This window comes from Callionymus lyra, chromosome 2, assembly GCF_982586985.1.
Source record: "Callionymus lyra chromosome 2, fCalLyr1.hap1.1, whole genome shotgun sequence".
NCBI classification, from domain to species: Eukaryota; Metazoa; Chordata; class Actinopteri; order Syngnathiformes; family Callionymidae; genus Callionymus; species Callionymus lyra.
Genome location: NC_141819.1, coordinates 11,601,342 through 11,621,701, shown reverse-complemented (window position 1 = coordinate 11,621,701; position 20,360 = coordinate 11,601,342). Strand labels below are relative to the sequence as shown.

At 33.9% G+C, this 20,360-nt stretch overlaps 2 protein-coding genes across 2 annotated transcripts; both read right to left on the bottom strand.

The window, feature by feature from the left end:
- Positions 1-1,758: 1,758 nt before the first annotated feature.
- On the bottom strand, positions 1,759-14,323 carry mfsd8l1 (major facilitator superfamily domain containing 8-like 1). The gene is made up of 12 exons (XM_087783528.1): positions 13,647-14,323; positions 10,806-10,991; positions 10,526-10,588; positions 9,407-9,526; positions 9,251-9,330; positions 7,528-7,864; positions 7,374-7,447; positions 7,095-7,308; positions 6,859-6,981; positions 6,642-6,772; positions 3,162-3,264; positions 1,759-2,667 (listed from the first exon to the last, which is right to left on the bottom strand). Exons 1-11 carry the CDS (start codon positions 13,720-13,722, stop codon positions 3,181-3,183), a joined length of 1,488 nt encoding a protein of 495 aa, XP_087639654.1. The 5' UTR covers positions 13,723-14,323; the 3' UTR covers positions 1,759-2,667; positions 3,162-3,180.
- Positions 14,324-17,343: 3,020 nt separating this feature from the next.
- On the bottom strand, positions 17,344-20,134 carry polr2h (RNA polymerase II, I and III subunit H). Its single transcript, XM_087782521.1, has 6 exons — positions 19,997-20,134; positions 18,601-18,679; positions 18,397-18,480; positions 18,085-18,178; positions 17,871-17,954; positions 17,344-17,608 (listed from the first exon to the last, which is right to left on the bottom strand). Exons 2-6 carry the CDS (start codon positions 18,671-18,673, stop codon positions 17,491-17,493), a joined length of 453 nt encoding a protein of 150 aa, XP_087638647.1. The 5' UTR covers positions 18,674-18,679; positions 19,997-20,134; the 3' UTR covers positions 17,344-17,490.
- Between the last annotated feature and the right edge of the window lie 226 nt (positions 20,135-20,360).

Genomic DNA, 20,360 nt, shown 5'->3' with positions numbered 1-20,360 from the left:
CATTTTTTCACTACAGGCTTTAATAGCATAACATACATTACCATTAGCGTCATTTTATATTTATATAGTGCAACAGAAAACGTGTTTTTAAAAGAATCAAAATGTTTAAAACTTACTCAAATATATCTTGGTCATTTTTTTTAAACCGATGTACACAAAGAGTATAGATAGAAACTGACAAGTCTAACTGTCAGTGTTGCCAACATCATGCAAATGCTTCACTACACTTTCCAGGGCGGTTAGAGAAAGGTCAGTCGGACATCAGGCCCGAGGATCGAGATTGAAGACAGAAACCCAAACGCTGGAGTCCTACTGAACTCCACATGCCCTCGTTGCCCCCTCAAGTCCACGGAAGTTCATCAGAAGTTCATGTCCTTTATCAACCGTGATCGTGTTGTACAGCCGCTGTCTTTCATTGGTGGAAAGCGAAAGGCGAAGAGATTACGGAACACACAACAACTAATGTTGGTATCGCGCCCGATGTGTTGTTACACTTGTGACCCTGAATTTGGATATTGATGCTTGGTCAGACTGCAGCTTCAGGGTGAGTGTGTGTGTGTGTGCGCTCGTGCATGTGTGTGTGTATGTGTCAGATCAGGGGAGTTTAAAAAAAAAAAAAAAGCAACACAAACCCAAAATATCTCAGTTACTGGCCTCGGTGGCGTAACATTTTAAGCCCACTCCACTGATCATCACCACGGGTTCACCCGAAGTTCACAGACGAGGCCCCGCCCCCTCGCCACCGTGTCACCCACCAGACAACATGTCGTCACAAGCGTCTCATCTCTTTCTGGATCAGCCGGCTGGATCACAGTGACCCCCACCGGGCGGGCCACGAAGAACGGTCGCCATTTTAGTTCTCGCCCGATATTCTCGCCCCGAAGTTTTCTTTTGATTTTTTTATTCAAATAAACGTTTGTTTCATGGCGAGCAAGTTGAATATTATTTTTAATTATTATTATTTTAAAAGGACGTACTGGAATATATGTATGAATAATTTTATAGCTGTTGATTTATTTGCATAGTTACAACATTTATCAGATTATTTCATGTTCCTTTTTTATTTTTATTTCTCATATATTTTCCTACATTCAAATAAATATTTATTCTAATATCAAAATGTGTAATTCTGCTTTATTAATATCATCATTATCTTTAATCTATTAATTTCGTATCAATTTGTTTACATTTTTAATAAATACTAATCATTGCTTTTATATGCTTTAATAACTGTAATACTAAATGGTTAAATCATTAAAATGAATTAAATATTATTATTTCAATATTTGATTGTTCATATGAGAACATTTAATATTGATTGAACACACATTTTAATAGATAACTTTCCTTGTTACAAACGGTAGGTGAAAAAAGTAAAATACAATACATATAAATTACTTTTAAATCATGCGTTTGTCCACTTACAATTATTTTAAAAATAAAACAAAATATTCAATTAAAATAATAATATCTAATAAATGTAATTATTAATACTGGATATTAAAAATATGTTCATAACACCAATAGACAAATTAAACATTCTAAAAATAATATATATATATATTGAATTAAAAAAAAAGAATCGATATAAAATAAAGAAAATAATGAATATAAAAGGTTTAGGTTTAGTTACTTTTTTTAATTAAATCAAGAAAACATTTGTTATCAATTACCATTTGTTAATGCTCAAATATAAATATGATGAACCGTTAATACATTTTCAAATAAAGCAAAAAAAAGAGAATCACACATCAAACATATCTTCATAAATATATTTATGAATAAATAACTCGGGAAGATAAAACGATTTCATATGTTTGGTGCAGAAAACTGACATGAATCTAAAAAGCATCAATCATGAATGACACGGAGTAACAACCATTTACATATTAAATATTTAAAAAAAAACATGTTATTTTTATGTAAACTGAATCATTTGTAGAACAAACACGAAACATTCCATAAAGACTTGTTCGATTTGAAGGACAAGACTGCCCACTACAGGAGGATAGCAGTACTGTACCCACATGTCAACTTGTCAGTAGCTCCCGTTGTTAGTCCATTTATTTAGAAAAGGTTATCACCTACAATTATCTTTATACTCAGGATATTTAGTAGAACGACTAGAAGTTTCTAAATATTGACTAAATCCCATAATAGTGTTCGCCCTGATTTCTGTACGTAACGGCTCGTTTGAGTGCAACAACAAAGCACAATAAAAAGATTAAATAATGTCGATAATAATAAATCAATAACAATATAAAATAATTTAAATGCCATAATTCTGAGGATATATTTAGAATAGAATAACTCTAAAAATTCAAAATATATCTCAAATGTACCAGACAGTGTTAAAGTATTTTAAGATGCATTTTTACAAAAACATTATTCAACTTAATCAAGTCTCGGTCTTAAGCTTAATGTGGCACATGCTCTTTTTAGTATTTTGTTCAGATTGAAAAAGTCATTATTTTTCATCCAACAACTGGACAGATGACACGTGATAGGCTTATATTTCCATAGGAAATATAAATAAGCTCTTGCTTATCGTTGAAATAAAAAAAAAGTCCTTTTAAGTGCAACTATAAAGGTTGTCGACAGTGTTGTGTTGTGTGTCACATGTCAGGAAGTAGGAATGATCCACAGTCTTCGTCTTCTTTGGTATGTCTAAAAAAAAAAAAGGAAATGATAGTAAAAGATACACTAATAGAATGATTATTTATAAATATTTATAATAATAATAATTAGGGGTTATTGATCGAGTTTGTGTTCAAGATATAAAATGTCAAAATAATTATTTATGGTGATTCAAATACGCTTTTAATAGATGGAAAGTATTGTCTGAAAATTATTGATGTGTCGATGAAGCTTCATGAAACACTGTCATTAGTTCCTGAGTCCACTAGATGTCGCTCTTTCCTCTATAATCTATTGATTTGAAAAGTTATTCTATTGAAACCTCACATCATTTTTAAGATGAGGGCGCCCCCTACTGTCCTATGAAAAATATGACACTGCTTCATGAAGCTTCAACACATCACTACCGAAAATATGCTCTAATACTAAAAATGTAACATGTTTCCAAAATGTTCATTTTCATCACAACACTAACAGCAGAATCTTTTCACCAGTTTTTTGATTTGTCGTTATGAAGTATTTACCTCCGCATTGAAGTATTGTTCAGGCACAGTCGTCCGTTGTGTTTTCTTCTCGCTCCACCTTTGTCGGTTCAACCAGCCTTTTGTACGAGACAGCGAGCATCACCTGTGGTGGACAAAACAGTTACTCAAGGTATTCTAGATAAGTCTACACAATCACTGATGCCTTTTTGTTGTCGTTATCATCACAGTAGGAAATAATAAAAAGGTAAATAAATAAATGTACATCATTTTAAAAAGATAAAAAAGTGGATTTTGATTTGCATTTCGAACAATTATTCTAGATTATTGAACCATCTGAATGCAATTTGATTTGATTTTACAGTGATGAACTTTAAACAAAAGTTATTGTTATTACTTCTGTCATTATATAAAACTGCACAACCGCATTTAAAAACACACTTAAACAAACTGTTTTTTCACCCTTAACTGGATTCATCTCATCAATGGGCTTTTACTATCCTTCATTTTCAGTGTTTTTATCTTCTTTTTTTTAAACATATTTTCCTTGAATGGAAAGCGTGTTGTTTTTATATTGTTTTACTACAGTGTTTTAATGGTATTGTGTCATTTTTAACTGAAGTCGTTTGCTTTTATCTGAAGCACTTTGTAACCACTGTTAAAAAAAAGTGCTATATAAATAAAATTATATTTATGTTATTATATTATTAAATTATTATTATTGTAAAACAAATAAAGCAAACCAATAAAAATAAGTGTTTTAAAAGTCTTAAAAATGAAGATTGAGTATTGAAATTGAATCACATCTACTTTGAAAAACAAATCTGGTTGAATAAAATGTATTATGGTATGTTTTTGCAAATATTTGTATCAGGTTAGTCAAGTGTAAAAATAATCATTTAAATTTTATCTTAATCCATTTTACTACACTTAACCATACATTATGAAATATAATATTATTATTATTAAATTCATTATTTGCACAAAAATTAAACCCACCTGAACTAAACCAAAGTAGTTTTTGTTTCAATGTATATAATATCTTGTACTAAAGGGTTTATTAATACATTGAAATAGTACAAAATAGGGATATTCAGTGTTGCAAATATATATATATATATATATATATATATATATATATTAATTTGTAGTAACATTTCTAAGTGCCCTTATTTTGATAACAAATAGCTCAGCAAAAATAGCAACAATAGTACAGCTGACAAAGGAACAAAACAAGAACATGAATCCTATCGTGATTCACACATTCAGATGCAGAAAAAGAAAAGTGATTCAAAAAAACATGTCAAATAAATTACTAGTTTAGATCCATACATATTGTTGTATTAAGAAAGCTTATTAGACTTTTGATTATCCACGGAGACGCTTTCTATTTTCATGTTGACCTCACTGAAGATGGCAGACAGTCAAGGAACACAACATAAATTTGAATAAGTTTACAACTTTAAATATATACTAGTGAGATAATATAGACAAATATACAAAGAAGAGTCATAAAGGGAAAATTGCTCAGTTTATCCCTGTGTGTCTAAATAAATAAATCCATTACAGTTTACCTCAGCGTTGTTCAATTCAATTTTTCTTGGGCCCACATTTTATGAAAAGGAAGTAGTGAGGGGCCGTCAATCAAAAATAAAGCTGCCAAATATATACAATCAAGTCATAAAATAAAGCTAAATATGCTAAAATTGTTTAATTTTATTTTTTTGCGTTTTATAAATATGTTTTAATCTGATCAAAGGCATATTATTTTTATATTGACTTCAATATTTTTGGCAACTCGGGAAAAATATTTTGTCATATTTAGAGCCGAGTATGAATAATAATAAATAAAACTAAATACAATTACACATGAAACTGTTTTCATTCACTATAACGACAACATTTTGAAATGAGATCAAAGAGTGGATTAGATTCAGATTCTACAACCAAAATACTTTTTTTTGAAAACGACCACATTATATCCTCTCTGTCATATATTTGTCAATATAAAAAATGATATTTGTCTTGAAAAAAATGGCTCAACCTTATCATCCGTTTTCTCAACTCAGTTTGTTTGCATTATAGCGCCACGCACAGGCCTGGCATGTGAACTACATCATTTTTAGTGATATTTTTAATTTTTATTGTAAACAGAGTCTCCTGAAACAGCATTTTTTTAAGCAGGGAAACTGCACCGTGTAAAAAAGATTTTTACAACAAAATGTTTAAGAGGTGACAGCGCAGACACACGGGTAAGAAACAAATAAATAAATTGATATCTATATCGTCTCCTGCTTGAACATCATCATCAAGTATCGAAAATGTAGAAAAACCTCAAGCTGATGTTTCTTAATTCTTTATCAGGATCATTTTGCACGAGCAGCCTCTGGCTACTGATCCCAGAGTCCGGTTTCTAATCCCAAAATCATGTTGCATCATTCTTGTTTGTACAGATTTGATTACGACTGACGGCAAGAATACGAGCTGCGGTGGAATCAGAGCCGACAGAACTCAGACCTCTGTTGCGTATTTGGTTTCTGCAACACATTTAATCAGTAATGTCCTCGATCGGAAAAAAGGCAGAATGTTTGTTCTGTAAAACCTGAACGTCTGTAAAACTAGGATCTAAACAAGAATGAAAGTTTTTTTGTTTTTTTTTAGTCAGAAAATTTGAATTAATCTGGTTTCTTCATGAAAATAATTTGTGTTGGTATATTGATGACAAATTTAAGATACATTTAAAGGCCCGGGGCCCACAAGTGGCCCTTTGACTATATTTATAATAATAATAATAGACTTGATTTCTTAAAGCCCCAAAGGCAGGCATGTCTAAAATCCAATTATACACTATAAATTTAACCAGAAAATATAAAAGGCATACTTTTTTAATTTACAAATACATCTTTTTAACTGATTGAAGATATGGACAACTTTTCTTTTTTTTTTTTACATTTAGCCCTCATTTGTTTTCACGCTTCAATTATGGCCCACTTTCGAAAAAGCTTGGACATCCCTAAGGTTTACAGACACCAAAGAAAACAATAAAATCAAATAATAAAAAAGATCAAACATACAATAAACCACAGAATCAAGGGTTGCAACATAAAATCAACACAACAAAAAATGAAATTAGTTGATTACATTAGTGACCCTCATCATAGTGACAGCTAACACTTTTATTTTGTTTTTCAATATTTTTTTACATTTTTCTCTACCTTATTTAGTGAATATTGACATTAGAAGTTAAGTTATTTTTAATTATTAGTTTTATAAAAGGTTCATGAATATTTTGATGCCATAGTTTCTCTTCAAGCTTTTTTCCATTTTTTGTTTTGTGTTTCCATCAGATTTTGCCTTTTTCTGTGTTGGCTTGACAGTCCCTGACAAGTCATAGTATATAATGTGGCCCCAGAGGATCTTTAATTCCAAACGCCCCTGTTTTACAAGGAATTTACTACATTGCATTTTGAATTATTAGAAGATTTATTTGATATTTATTTTATTTTTACATTCATTACTCACCGTCAGCAAGGCTAGAAGCCCCATCATTACGCCCATCATGATGTACAAGTTCTCAGTCAACCCGCCAGCCCACAGAGGACCCAAAATTGTTGCAAGACCTGCGACTGAGCGACGCACGCCCTGACTAAAACCTGAAAAACGAAAACAAGATATACGCTTCGTTTAAAGAGCGGGTTGTAATTTCGGGTTCTGACCACACGATGGTGCCGTTTCTCACCTTGTGTTTTCTCAGCGGTGACTTTAGAGAAGAGCGAAACCTGGGCAACGGCCACGAAAGGCAACCCCAAAACCTGCAGGAACACCCCAATGATGAACTCCGAGAGCTGCCATTCAAAGCCACCTAGAGGGAAGAGAAGATTAAGAGAGTTAATAGCCGTTTAATTAAACAAAAGAGAGGTTAATTTAAGATGAATGTATAGTTTTTGACAACTTCTGAACTAAAAGCAAACTTACCAACGGGTTTCGCCAGGAAGATGATGCACCAAACACCAGAAATGTTGCAGATGGCCAGGCCGATGGCCAGGATGGATCGCTCGGCAATGCGCAGGCTGAGCCATCGCACAAACAGGAAGCCAGCGATCACCTCGACTCCGCACAGGCAGTACATCACGCTGTTCTCCAGCTCGCCGTAGCCAAAGTACTTCTGGGTCATCGGGGTCACCATCGTCTGTGAACAACGAGCGCACGATGAATACAAGTCATCTATAGTTTGATGACGCGTTTAGGTTTCACCTCAAGGGCGGTTTGATTGAAGAGCGTGATGAACTGAGCGGCCAGAAGCACGACCACTTCCTCGCGGAGATACTCTACGACACAAAAGGATATTCGGTGATAAAAGGAAAACTTCATGCAAGAGTAATGGAGGCGTTACTTTAGAACCACCTACCTCGAGATAAACTGAAATTCTTAAAGGGGTTTGAAGTATTTTCTGATTGAATTTGACTCGCTTCCTCTTTAGAAGATGCTTCGGCGTGGTTCTGCTGGAGGTTGTTGGACACCACCGAGCCGTAGGAGCCCAGCAGCTCCCGGGACTTCATCAGAGGCTTTCCCTCGTCGTCCTCCTCCTCCTCGTCCTCTTCCTCGTCGTCCGCGAGGACCTCCTCGTTATCGGCGACCGTGCTGTCGGTCGTCGTTCTCTCCTTCTTTTTCTCGATAGCTGGGAGGTCCCAGTACATGAAGAGCACAGCCAGCTGGAGCAGGATCCAGCAGAAACACATGAACAACTGGAGGGAAAAGAAGAAGAGAAACCTCTATTAGGAAAACCTTATACCTTAACATTAAAATACACATTTATCACCACAAGGTGGCGGTAAAATGTTTTGTGGAAAAAATATTGTGTTGGTGAATTATTGATTTGCTACAACGCAGTATTAGGGCCACATTTTTACTTTGAGATTAAAGTTGTATAAAATCATTTTATTAAAAGATTAAAGTTGTACAAAATTCTTTATGAAATAAAGAAAAAGAAATATATGTATATGTATATTATTACGAGATAAAAGTCTTAGGAAAAAACTTTTTCGAATGATATAATAAAATATATTTTACAACTACTTTATTTCCTTATATTTAAATCTGGTTAAGAATATTTTACAAGATGATCAACGTTGCTCATTTTGACAGAGGTGCTCCATTTTAATACGGCTTTAATCTGGTTATTTATGTACAACTTCAATCTCATAAAAAATGATTTTCCTTCGAATTTTCTTTTTTTTATTAAATATTTATATTCTCATTCACTTTTTGTTCATGCGATCCGGGGCCATAAGGGGACCCGTGACTTAATCTATGCGGCAAAGGTGAGGTCAAAACAATTCTACTAAACTAACCATTTATGTGTCCAATGGTTAATCCAACAGTTTTATTACGTGTTCAACTCTACATATTACTTGTTAAAGATCTTTGTTTAAAGACTTTTTTCTTCCTTTTATTTTTTGTTTTTATGGATATTGTAGTTGTTGGGGTTTTTTTTGCATTTTTCTAGTGATTTTGTATGAGGTTTTTTTTAAATATCACACAATTTATTTTATGGTATAATAAAATGTAATACATTTTATGTATTTTATTGTAAAATACATGAAATATGCAATTTTTTCATTAGATCTTTAAATAAAATGAATTTTGAAAATGAAATGATAAAATGTATTCTAGATTGTCGTTTCCACATGAAATAAAAATCTTTAGATGTCCCTTCATTATTTTGGTTTGATGGCCCCGTACGATAGTCACAGTATATAATATAAAGAAAATTTGCGTTATTTCCTTTGATCTTTAAAGTTTATGTTTGCACTTTGTCATCCCTTGCGTTTGTTAATTTGTTTGCGCCCTGTTCTTGGTCTTGTTTTTATGAAACTTGCTTTACCGAACTGGAAACCCAATTTACCGAAAGAGATCTCTTGAGGGATTCAAAAAGTCAATCCATCTTTTTACTAAAAATAAAAACGATTTATTGTTTGGTCGATAAGTGGAAAACTGACTAAAACATGTTTTCAAAATGGTCCTTGACCTAAAGAATCTAGTATCATTCTCATACAACCAGTTCTTATTATGCCATTAAATGTATTTGATCATCAATGCTTTATTTTTGCTCCTCATGAAGCGTCACTCACCCCGGGCGCTGTGTATTTGTTGACCACGAACGGGCCCAATCGGAAGTCACAGAGTCTCAGGAAGATGTTGAAAGCTGGACCTGAAGTCCAAAATCACAGTACAGGTTAAACACGTCTGCCAGGTATTTGAACAGAAGAGCATGAATGACGGCGCACCAATCAGGAGTCCTGCTTGTCGACACGCCATGGCAGCGGCGAATATGGTGGCCCGATCCTCTGGGGCGGAGCTTCTGGTCAGGAAGCCAAAAATGGAAGAACCCGCTCCAGTGCCGATACCTGCAAGAGACAGTTAAGATCTTGGTTTTAGAGGAAATTACAAGACTCCAATGTTGAAACTTGCACATTGATCGTTTTGAAACAACTGACATTTAATTCAATGTGTAACCAAAAATGAAGGTTTTTAGGAAAATAAAGGAAGAGTGTACGAGTCTGATTTTCTTTTCATTAAAAGTTGAGATAATATTGACCCCGTTTCCTTGGTTTAGACATATTTAAAAGGTATAAAAGCTTTGGAGTTTATATTATACACGATTGAATTCGTCATGATGCCAATCATGGTTACAATAAATTAATTTGCTGCAATATATTCTTTTCCCAAGATACTGTATCACTACTTTCTTTAGCTTTCAGATGTTATCTTATTTTTTAACCATAGATTTTTGTTATTTACAATTAAGAGGCAAATATTTGTTGATTTGTGTGTGACATTAAAAACTACTAAACTTAAAGCTGATGTTTGGACATATTTTGGTTTCAAAACAAATGAAAGCAGTTACGACTTCTTTAAGAGTCATGTGGTCTGTAAATTCTGCAACACCAGAGTCAAGTACTCGATAATACTACACATATATACTTGTTTCTACAGTATCAAATCGCTGCCTTGTATCGTGATCCGCATCTTGTCTCCAGATTCTTGCCAATACACAACCCTAGTATTAGGATTTTATTAGTAAACGTATAAACAGAATAACATTTTAAAACCTTTAATTTTGAGAATATTTTACATGTTAAAAAAAAAAAAAAAAAGGCAGGAAGGAAGGAAGTTGCATGTAGATAATCATACATTTGAAAATATTGAGTACCAGAGATATGATGGTAAATGAACACGATTTAAAAAAAATAAAATTGAGTTGTTGATCTTATCAAGGTGGTTCCTAATTCAATTTCATTAGAAGAAATATAAGAAATATATACTTTATAAGATATGTATTTTGATGCAATGTTCTACTTTAACATCAATCTACATAAAATTGTAAATGAATGAAAGTCACGTACCTGCCACCAGTCTACTGGACAGTAGAAGCCACTTGGAAAAGCCCATGAAGTACATGAAGTTACCTTCAGATGAGACAGAGAGAACATGAAAATGTTTTTCAGATTCATAAAACACAATAAATTATAACAACAATAGTATAATAGTAGTAATGAAACAAAATGGCCCTTGGTTTCTAAACTCTTGAGCTTTGAACTTTTATAACAAAGCCTTGCATAACTTATATCAAAAATGTCATTCTGAAAATTAAAATGCAATAGAGGTTAAGGTCTGCAAACTTACCGACGATTTCAAACACATTGGCAAACAGGATGATCTTCTTGGTGGTCTGTGTTCTGTCGGACCAGTGTCCGAAAAGTGGTCCTGTGAGGAGCCCGCTGAAGCTGAAAGCTGATAGGGCCAAACCCAGGAAGTAAGGAGGTGCATCTAATGTCTGCAGGTACTTCCATATTGTGGGCAAAATCACAGCTGCAGAAAAAAAAGAAGAAGAAAACAACTTTACTTTTGACTGAATACTAGTTTGAACATCATTCAAGTACTGAAAAAGACATAAAATATTATATTATTTTTATTATTGTGAATGAAGCCTTGTTAATCATCTGTGAAGGAAAGACACTGTATCATGATACAGAGACTTCATTTTGAAAGACCACTAGATGGCACTCTCTGCTTTCTAATCTACTAGGCGCTCTAGAAATAACCATTACTTACTGACTTATTTTCTTAATAATTCAATAAAGCATGGTATCATTTTGAGTGTATCATGATACACCCTTTTCTCTATCCGTCTCATCAGGCCTCATCAACCTATCACTAGTGTTTTCTGTATGTTATCTTAACAAAACAAATACATGGTTTCTATCTGGTTCTAAGCCCTTTGTATCCTTTTCTTTGCGTTGTTTTCAATGTTCTTTACATTTTCACTTTGTCATCCTTTGCACTTCGTTCTTTTTATTTGAACTTTGTTCTTGTTTTTATGAAACTATCGACTGCCGTGTACTGGAAACCAAAGATCTACAGAGGGTTTAATAAAGTTCGTCCATCCATCCATCCATCTAGAAAATGCTAATATCGGTTGTTTATTTTTCCATTATTTTGAGGATGTGGAACTGGTAGGTTCCTCTGATTTAAGTGACCGAATAATACAACCACTTTTTTAATGATATAGAAATGTACCACATGCATACGGATTGTTGTTAATTGATTGACGTAGTTCCCTAGAACTTTCTTTTTACAGAAACTTCCAACAACATGGATTATCAACGTAATGTTCTTATTCTTATTTTTACGAATCCATCGTCTGTGTTGCCGTGTGCTAATTGGCAGAACAAATTCCTGAAGAAAACCTCCAGAGGGATAAATAAAGTTTTATCTATATCTATCTAATTCACATTTCCCAACACATATTTTCCGGTTGTATTAATTGATCAACGATCTGAAACACAGCCTGTTAAATGTTGTGGTATAAGTATACTTGATTTAAACATGCCTTGTAGTTTAGCTACTCTTTGGTGTGAATTAAACTTTTATTGTATAGAGATTTAAATCCACATGAAAATACTTGAGGTCGTCCGATGTCAACGAGCACAGAAGGAGGAGCTGAAAGAATGAGATTCAGTAATAAGTTTGCACTGACGATTAAATGAGGACTAACACGATCCACCCCAGGCTGACGGTGCAAAAATGTCCCGTCGGTTGTCAATTGACTTGCGGTTCCATCGCTCAGACAAAGACATTAGTGCACGTGGAAGTGAAGTAACAATGTGACTAAACATTTGAACGCCGTTTGTCACTTCTTGTGGAATGAGGAAAGTAACGGCCACAAGTTCATGTAGAAAGTACCCGTTAATATGAGGCAACATGAAGTGTACAGTTTTATTAGAACCATTTACAAGTTTTGTCGTATTCACTTCATTATCATACCCGCATACTTACAGAACACTTTAATCCAAAAGTTAACATTTCTTTAATTAACATTTCTTATTGTGACATTTTCATTGAAACACTTTGTGTTAAAGTGTTGAGGGAAGCTTGACATGTGTACACAAGTATCTGAAAACTCTCTATTAGGGGAAGTGAAGGTTTGTTTCACAATGGTAAAGTTCATTGCAATTTTAAAACATTGTTTTACTCGGAGAAAGTTCACTGATGAATGAACAAAATGTGCTCGTTTAACTTGATATCCAATTTTGTATTTTAATAAAGTAAATCCGTTTAATAATCAACATTAAAATGCAGCTAACATTATGTTTACGCTGCAATTCTATTACCCTTTATACTCGACTTATGAAGCTATTGAAGGTATTTTACACTCCGTGTTTAAGGTCATCTAAACTATAAAAGGACTTATGTTGCATCATATTTAATCTGATGTTGTGCGAAACACACACCGGTTTGCTAGAATAACTTGTTCAGACATCCTGAGATGTCATGATGCTGATAGGCTTCGTTGAATTTGAATCATGATAAATATCTTGACTGATAACAATGACACTGTTGACATATTTTGAAAGATTGAAGAAACTTATTGACAAAGTAATAAGTAAGTAAGTAATTTTTATTTATAGAGGGCTTTTCCAGACCAGGGTCACAAAGCGCTTAAACAATCAAAACAATATTCAATAAAGTATATATTTTAAAGGTCAAGATAAAACTGATAACACAACAGGAGTTCCAGAAAATCAAGGAAAAGCCTGAACAAACAGAAACGTGTTAAGATATTTCTTAAAGGAGTCAGTAGACTCAATAAGAAACCACTTGTTTGTTTTTTTAATCTTTAGTGAGGGGCCATGACGCAAAACTAAATTAAGTCATAAAATTTGGATTTTATTGTATTAATATATATTTTTTGAATTTCAAATAGAAGCTCTTTTTTCCCAAATGTTTTTTTTATATTTACTTAAATATTTTTGATAATAACAAAGATGAAAACGCAGAGAACAAAAGCCCTAGAGTCATATTTAAAGACTAATAAAATAAATAAATGGAAAATACGATATATATACAGAGTTGAATAAAGCAAAATAGGTACACTTGAATGCTAACATGTAGCATGCAATATTAGCATTAAGAACTAGCTTTGTGTTAAGACCAAAAAAAACCTTTAAAATGTACAATACTGACCATATTCCACGCCGCTCAGAAGGAAAAGGAGACCAATGGTGAAAAAAGTCAACTTCCTTTTACGTTGATAATCCATGTTGTCGCTGGTTGTTGGCGCTGAAGGCGTTTATCATAGTTTAAAAGATACTTTTTCATTCACATGTTCGTCCATAGCTTCTCCTGGTGACGTAATCAGGAGCGCGACGCTCCCAATTAAGAGCCGAATGTGAGGAACGATCACGATCCTGGGAATCGAACACAATTCCGTATTGTTAGAGTGAAATCGAGCATAAAGTCGGTGTTTTAAAGGAGGAACAGGAGGAGGAACAGAAGCGTCTGAACAGGTAAAGACTCATTCAGTCATGTTGACATTGGATGCACGCATGCGCAGATCAACGTTTGTTACGTCACTTCTGGCGATATGCCTTTCTTTAAAGTCAACAATAATTTAAAGTTAAAATGCAAAAGTTGTTCTTCATTTTTTGGGGGATTTTTAACAGGTTATTTCTCATATGATTTGCCTCACATATTTTATCAATTAATACAAAACAGCGAATACGGCGATCTCTTTTTGCAGAATTGAACCAGTGAATATTATTTTATTTGTTTTAGTTTTATTTTATTTTGTTTTCATTATATTTCATTTTATGTTAATGTATCTTGTTTTAAACTTTTATTTTATTGTATTTTTATTAATCTATTTCTATTACATTAATACTATTTCATTATGTTTATACTGTAATGCCAGTTTTTATTTGTTCAGGCTTTTCCTTGATTTTCTGGAACTCCTGTTGTGTTATCAGTTTTATCTTGATCTTTAAAATATATACTTTATTGAATATTGTTTTGATTGTTTAAGCGCTTTGTGACCCTGGTCTGCGCTATACAAATAAAAATGACTTACTTACTTACTTACAAAAAATGTGTTGACAACACTGGCAATGAAGGTTTCGGATTCAGTTTAGTACAGTAAGGTCAATTTAAAGTGCATAATAGGGATCAATAAAGTGTATCTCTCTATTAAAGACCAAGTCCATTAGTGTAATAAAATAGAAAATAAATAAATAAAAAATCAAGTTTCAAATCAGAGTCAGAAACCTTTATTGCCAGTGTTGTTGTGTTGGTATGGTCTCAGCACAGAATAAAATAAGAAAATAAGAAAAAACACAATATAAGCGATAGAAAGCCATAACCCAGCATCAAGGCAGCCTTTTTGGCGCCTAACATTTATTAATAACTTGTGATTTTCATTTCTATATATATTTTAAATAGGCTTATATATATATATATATATATATATATATATATATATATATATATATAATTAGCATTTCTATATTTTGTCCGAAACATTATTATCAACATTTCCGGCCCTGTGTTTTGTAAATATACTTGTCACTTGGGGTGTGTGTGTGTCACAAGTTTATCGCCTAATCCTGTGACTTACATTCACCAACAATGCTGAGCGAAAATACCTCACGACAGCGAACTCTTTATGCCCAACCCTTAATTTAATTTTCCCTCCTGATGGTCAACAATTTGTTTTACTGCCAACAGGGCTTTATCAACTATGTCCTCAAAAAGGCAAAACACATTTGCCGAAGATTTTCTGTATGGAAAATATATAACAATCATGACTTGATTAAAATAATCTTATTAATCAAGTCATGATTGTTGGTGGAATGGGAGTCGACATGAATATTCAAAAATGTCAAACAAGCAAGTCCCATAATGCAATGCAGCAACAGCTGATCTTGCAACAGTTAACATATGTCTTTACTTTATTATATATCTTTGCTATAATCAAATGTTGATTAAACTCAACAACTTGATTTGACTGCGTTTTCTGTGGAGATTCCTCTGGGGTTGACGCCTCAATTTCATGGTTAAATGTTCAAAGAAAGGGTAAAAAACTAAAATAGAATGAATGCCTTCATGTGTCTAAATTGCATCCGAATTATGCAGTGACAGGCGTTGTTCTCCGACATTTGTACATATCTTGATCTAACCCTTGTGTTATATCAGGGTCAAGGTGACCCGGGAGCCTGAAAACAAATGTGTACTTTGAGGTATTCTTGTGTTGTCTGCAGGTCAATGACGTTTGGAACATAGTTAAACTACCATAATCTGGATTAGGAAACATTTTTGCAGAGACTGCGATTGCTCCTTACCCTTGTGCCGAGAACCTTTAAGGAACTAACACGGAAGTTGCAATTGGAAGCACATGCTGACTTTAACCACTGGTTTCATGCGAGTAAGCATTTTGTAGTCGGTTCTAATGTTTGTCAGAAGGACGTTCCCGTATCCTACATGGCTTTTATGGTTGATGATAGCCATTATGTAAAAGTATCTTCATAAGGTCTTGCAGGCTAGTAAGTAAGTAATAGTTATTTGTAAAGCCCCTTCTAGACCAGGATCTCAAAGCCCTATAACAGGGGTAGGGAACCTGGTCCAGAAAGAGCCGCAGTGGGTGCAGGTTTTCGTTCCAACCATTCAACTGGACACATTTTGACCAATCAGGTGTCTTAGGAGTGTAATCAGTTGATTGTCAGTCTGGTGTTGCTTGTTCAGCTGAAACCTCATTGGTTAAACTGTATATGCTTGATCGGTTGGAACAAAAACCTGCACCCACTGCGGCTCTTTCTGGACCAGGTTCCCTACCCCTGCCCTATAACAATCAAAAACAATATAGTTAAAATATATACTTTAAAATCAAGATACATAAGACAAACAGAAAGTCAGTGGAAAGCCTGCACAAATAAAAACGTCTGAAGATGTTCTTGAAGGAATTAATTAACATAATCTTAGTCACTTAAATGTCTACAAAGACAGTAATAGAAAATAATCTCACTTTCAATAGATTTTTCATGTGGACATAATCATGTTTTTTTCCCCAAAAAAATAGTATTTGAGTACCCTAATTGACCCATTGAGTGGTGGCAAGTGGTGCTACATTAAATTACTCACCAGAAAAGACGCCATTTAAAGCACCAACCAACCTTCAACGAAGCTCCACCACATAAACCAAAACACTGAATACTGGTTAATAATCAAAATGTCACCCCACGCACCACCAGGTTCACCCGTGCCTTTGACTGACAATGTATGGTTGATGTCTGCGCAGGATCTTTACACTAGAGTGGAAACATAATCTTCATCTTCTTCGTAATCTTCATCTTCTTGGTCGGCATCTATTTGCTCGTTGCGGTTGTTGCTCATGCGAGAATCCTGGTTTACACTGGCTCTATGTCTGATCTCGCATGCAAAGCCAATGTTGCCTTTCGCATAAGTTCCATATAAAAAGTCCACAGAAAGAACAAACCCCCAGCCCTGACCCAATTTGCTGAGACAGGACAGAGTAATCGTATTGCTGAGGTCGAGTCTCTTCTGTCTTTTCTTCAATGGTGACATTGTACTGGGCAACTGTTGTTTTGTATTCAGCACATTTGGAGCTCATCACAGACAGACAGTTGTAGTGACCAGTGTCAGACTTTGAGCCCTCCAGGATGAGCAGTCCTTAACCATGAATATACACTAGGGGGCGCTCTGTAGCGGCAAAAACAGTTAGTCACACTGAAATCTCAATGTCACCCTCTGTAATATCAACTCTAACAATCATTTTAGAGGTGAGTGTAAATCAAAAAAACAATTATGACATTATAACATTAAGAAGGAGTTTGTATATAAAACATTTATTTACAATTTGCTAGAAGATGGAAGAGAAGAAATATTTTCGTCACATAGTTGTAGTCCAGTTCCTTTAAGGAAAGATGTGGGAGATTGAACGTTAAAAAAATAGTCCTGAAAATCTTGTTCAATACATGACTGTGTTCAGCGGTTGTGACTGTGAGGAGAGCTGAGGTTTCTAGAACGCCAGTTTCTTCATGAGGAGGTAAACCCTGGCATCCACCTCGAAGCCGTGTAGATTGTTAGCGTCTCCCTGCAGTCTCATGAGGAGGCCGCCGTACGACACATAGGCCGATCTGTAGAAGATGATGGTATAGAGTTATTATACTATCAAGTTTCAATGTAGCTTTTTAAAGAGTAGGTCTGGTGTAACAGAAGCTCAGGATACATCAATCAACAATCACATGTGAACCATTTAAGTGTTTTATGAACTCAATAGAAGATTTTATCAGATGCAACATTTGAAAAAATTGTGATAAATTAGCCAACGTTTATTGAAAAATTGAAAACTCATGAACGTTTATTAGTAAGAATAACCCATCTTTTTTATTTACTTACAGTCGTGTTGCTGCTTCTGTTGATGTTTCATCGCCATCAATCTTGTACACCTTTCCATACATCACGTAGTCGAACTGGTCCGCCCTGAAGAAGCAGAGAAAATGCTTAAAAATATCACCTAAATACAACAAACGATTGCAAATGATGTAAACAAAACTATTCAAACACAGTGTACGAGTCACATTGGACTGTATTGGGAAAGAAAAACACGCACCGTGATGGTCGGTCATCCTGAGGATTGTACTCCCCGTCATCTGGGGTTCCATCTTCATATAACGTGCTGGCGATGACCAGTCTGAACTTGTCACCTGGTGAGATGAATCAGCAAAAAGTCTTAGAAAAAGCAACTTTATAGTCATTTAAGAATGAATAAAAGTGACACAAAACACTTAGAGGACGGAAAAGTAATTTTATTTTTATTTTTAAAGTACAATCCCTTACTATTTTACTTAATATTTTAATCATTATGACAAATTAACAATTTTAAAATTTAGGAAAAATGTTAAATGTGAAGCCAATTTCTTACCTAAATCCACAGGATATATTTGAATATTTACATCCAGAATGAGATCCATCTTGAAAGACTCACTTTCACAATGTAGACGAGACACTATGGAACAAAATGTAAATAAACGTTTTTTACAAGTCTGTTAAATACAATTTCATACAAGCAACTCGTACAAAAAGACAGCGTCAAAGGTGATTGAATTTGTAAGGAAACGTCACAAACCTCTGTCAAACTTCTTTCCATCTGGATCAATGTCCTTCACATCAAAGATATCCTCAAACAGAATCCCAGCCATTGTCTACTGCAGAAGAAGGGAGCGATCGATCAGAAGACGGATCAATTACGATTATAGAAAAACAAGTCTACTTTATTATACTACCGTTTGACCGTCAAAAAATCATATAATTCAAGACAAGGTAAAATAGAGAACATTTTATATATCTGGCTGCACGTTAACCATCAATTCTCTGATCATTTATTTGCTCAGATAATGTTGATAAGCACATGTATGGTAAAATAAAAAGGCTTGCAGCAATATATGTACACAAGTGTGCATTTGCCGCTTCCTGGATATCGGCAGTGGTCAAACAGTGCATTTCATGCTTGATCGCTCAATTGGGTTCACAATACCGATGTTGTAGAACACATATTCTAGTTTATCAAGATTTCTGATAGATCAAGTATGTGCACAACAAAGTTTTCACTTGACAAAACGTCTAAGGCAAGTAATGTGTTGTCTGGAATCCCCATAGTAATAAACGTTTTAGGTTTAACCGTGAGTCTGCAAATATATTTTTAATTGCTCGAGTCGCAGGTCGTTTTTTTTTGGCCTGATCAAGTCATCAGGCATCTTTACTGACATTTTCCAATGCTAATTTCACGAATTTAATTAATTACAAAGAAGACATAACAGTGATTTCCGTTTCTATTACTGTACATATAAACAACTTGTGGCGTGTTTGTTCAATCTGGACTACAAATGTTTATTCTATGCATATTTTAAATGTGAAAATTACAATTTAACGTTAAATAATGGATTTCAAATGATAAAAACATAATTACATAATGAAATGTTGTATTTCTTCTGATTCTTTGTTTTAGTTAGCTTTATAACTTAATTATTAAGTTAAGACATTTTGAAAGTCGTATTTAGAAAAAAGGTCACACCTATTTAAACCCTTTTATAAAGGACCAGAGATTAGTGCATTTTAAATTTAATAATACATAACTTCCTTAATATTCAACACTAGAATCGTATTTACAATATCTATCTATTATGACACCAGTTTTATAATTATAAATTAATCTTTATTAAGATAAAATATATCTATAATAAAGATGTAATATATGTTATGGCTTTCACTAGTTTTACAACCAATGAGAGAATAGATCGAACACATCCTTTATACCTAAAATGGTAAATCAATATAAAATAGATAACAATACACAAAACACAGACAACCAAAAGAATAACTTCTTTAAAGCCTGGTTTATAAGTCTTTTTTATATATATAGAAATCGACTTATTGTAAAATAAACAACTGAATGCACGTCAAGTTATCCTGGCTCGCATTAGCCGTTAGCTTTAGCTCTTTTGCATGCATTTCCCGGGACTTACCTCGAATTAAACGCAGAGTTGTGATCCTGTTTGAAGGAATGATCTTTCAACAAATGTTCCACTATCACTCCAGTACTTTCTGAGTGATATTAGAGATGTTTCTGTGAAACTTCATTGATTTCAACCTGAAACAGAGACGCGCGGTGGAACAATGTGCTCAACCTCTTGAAGCACTTCCGGTTTACTTTTGAAATTAATTTCAGTAAATTTTAAAAATATAAATTAAGGACACATTTTTGCTTAAAATATGTTTGTTTGCATCATTTAATAATTCTAAAATATAAATGTTGTTCGCTTTTACAATTTTAACAATCAACGTCATTCTGTGTATTTGCGACGTCTGCTTCCATTTCCGGCTCACGCT

Coding starts and splice junctions, on each gene's coding strand:
- mfsd8l1 (XM_087783528.1), bottom strand. CDS start 13,722: ATGGATTATCAACGTAAAAGGAAGTTGACTTTTTTCACCATTGGTCTC. Junction 10,589..10,805: donor CAATGTGTTTGAAATCGTCG/GTAAGTTTGCAG, acceptor TCTCATCTGAAG/GTAACTTCATGTACTTCATG. Junction 7,865..9,250: donor ACAAATACACAGCGCCCGGG/GTGAGTGACGCT, acceptor TTTTCCCTCCAG/TTGTTCATGTGTTTCTGCTG.
- polr2h (XM_087782521.1), bottom strand. CDS start 18,673: ATGGCTGGGATTCTGTTTGAGGATATCTTTGATGTGAAGGACATTGAT. Junction 18,481..18,600: donor TGGAAAGAAGTTTGACAGAG/GTTTGTGACGTT, acceptor TTTGTTCCATAG/TGTCTCGTCTACATTGTGAA. Junction 17,609..17,870: donor ACAGAAGCAGCAACACGACT/GTAAGTAAATAA, acceptor CATCTTCTACAG/ATCGGCCTATGTGTCGTACG.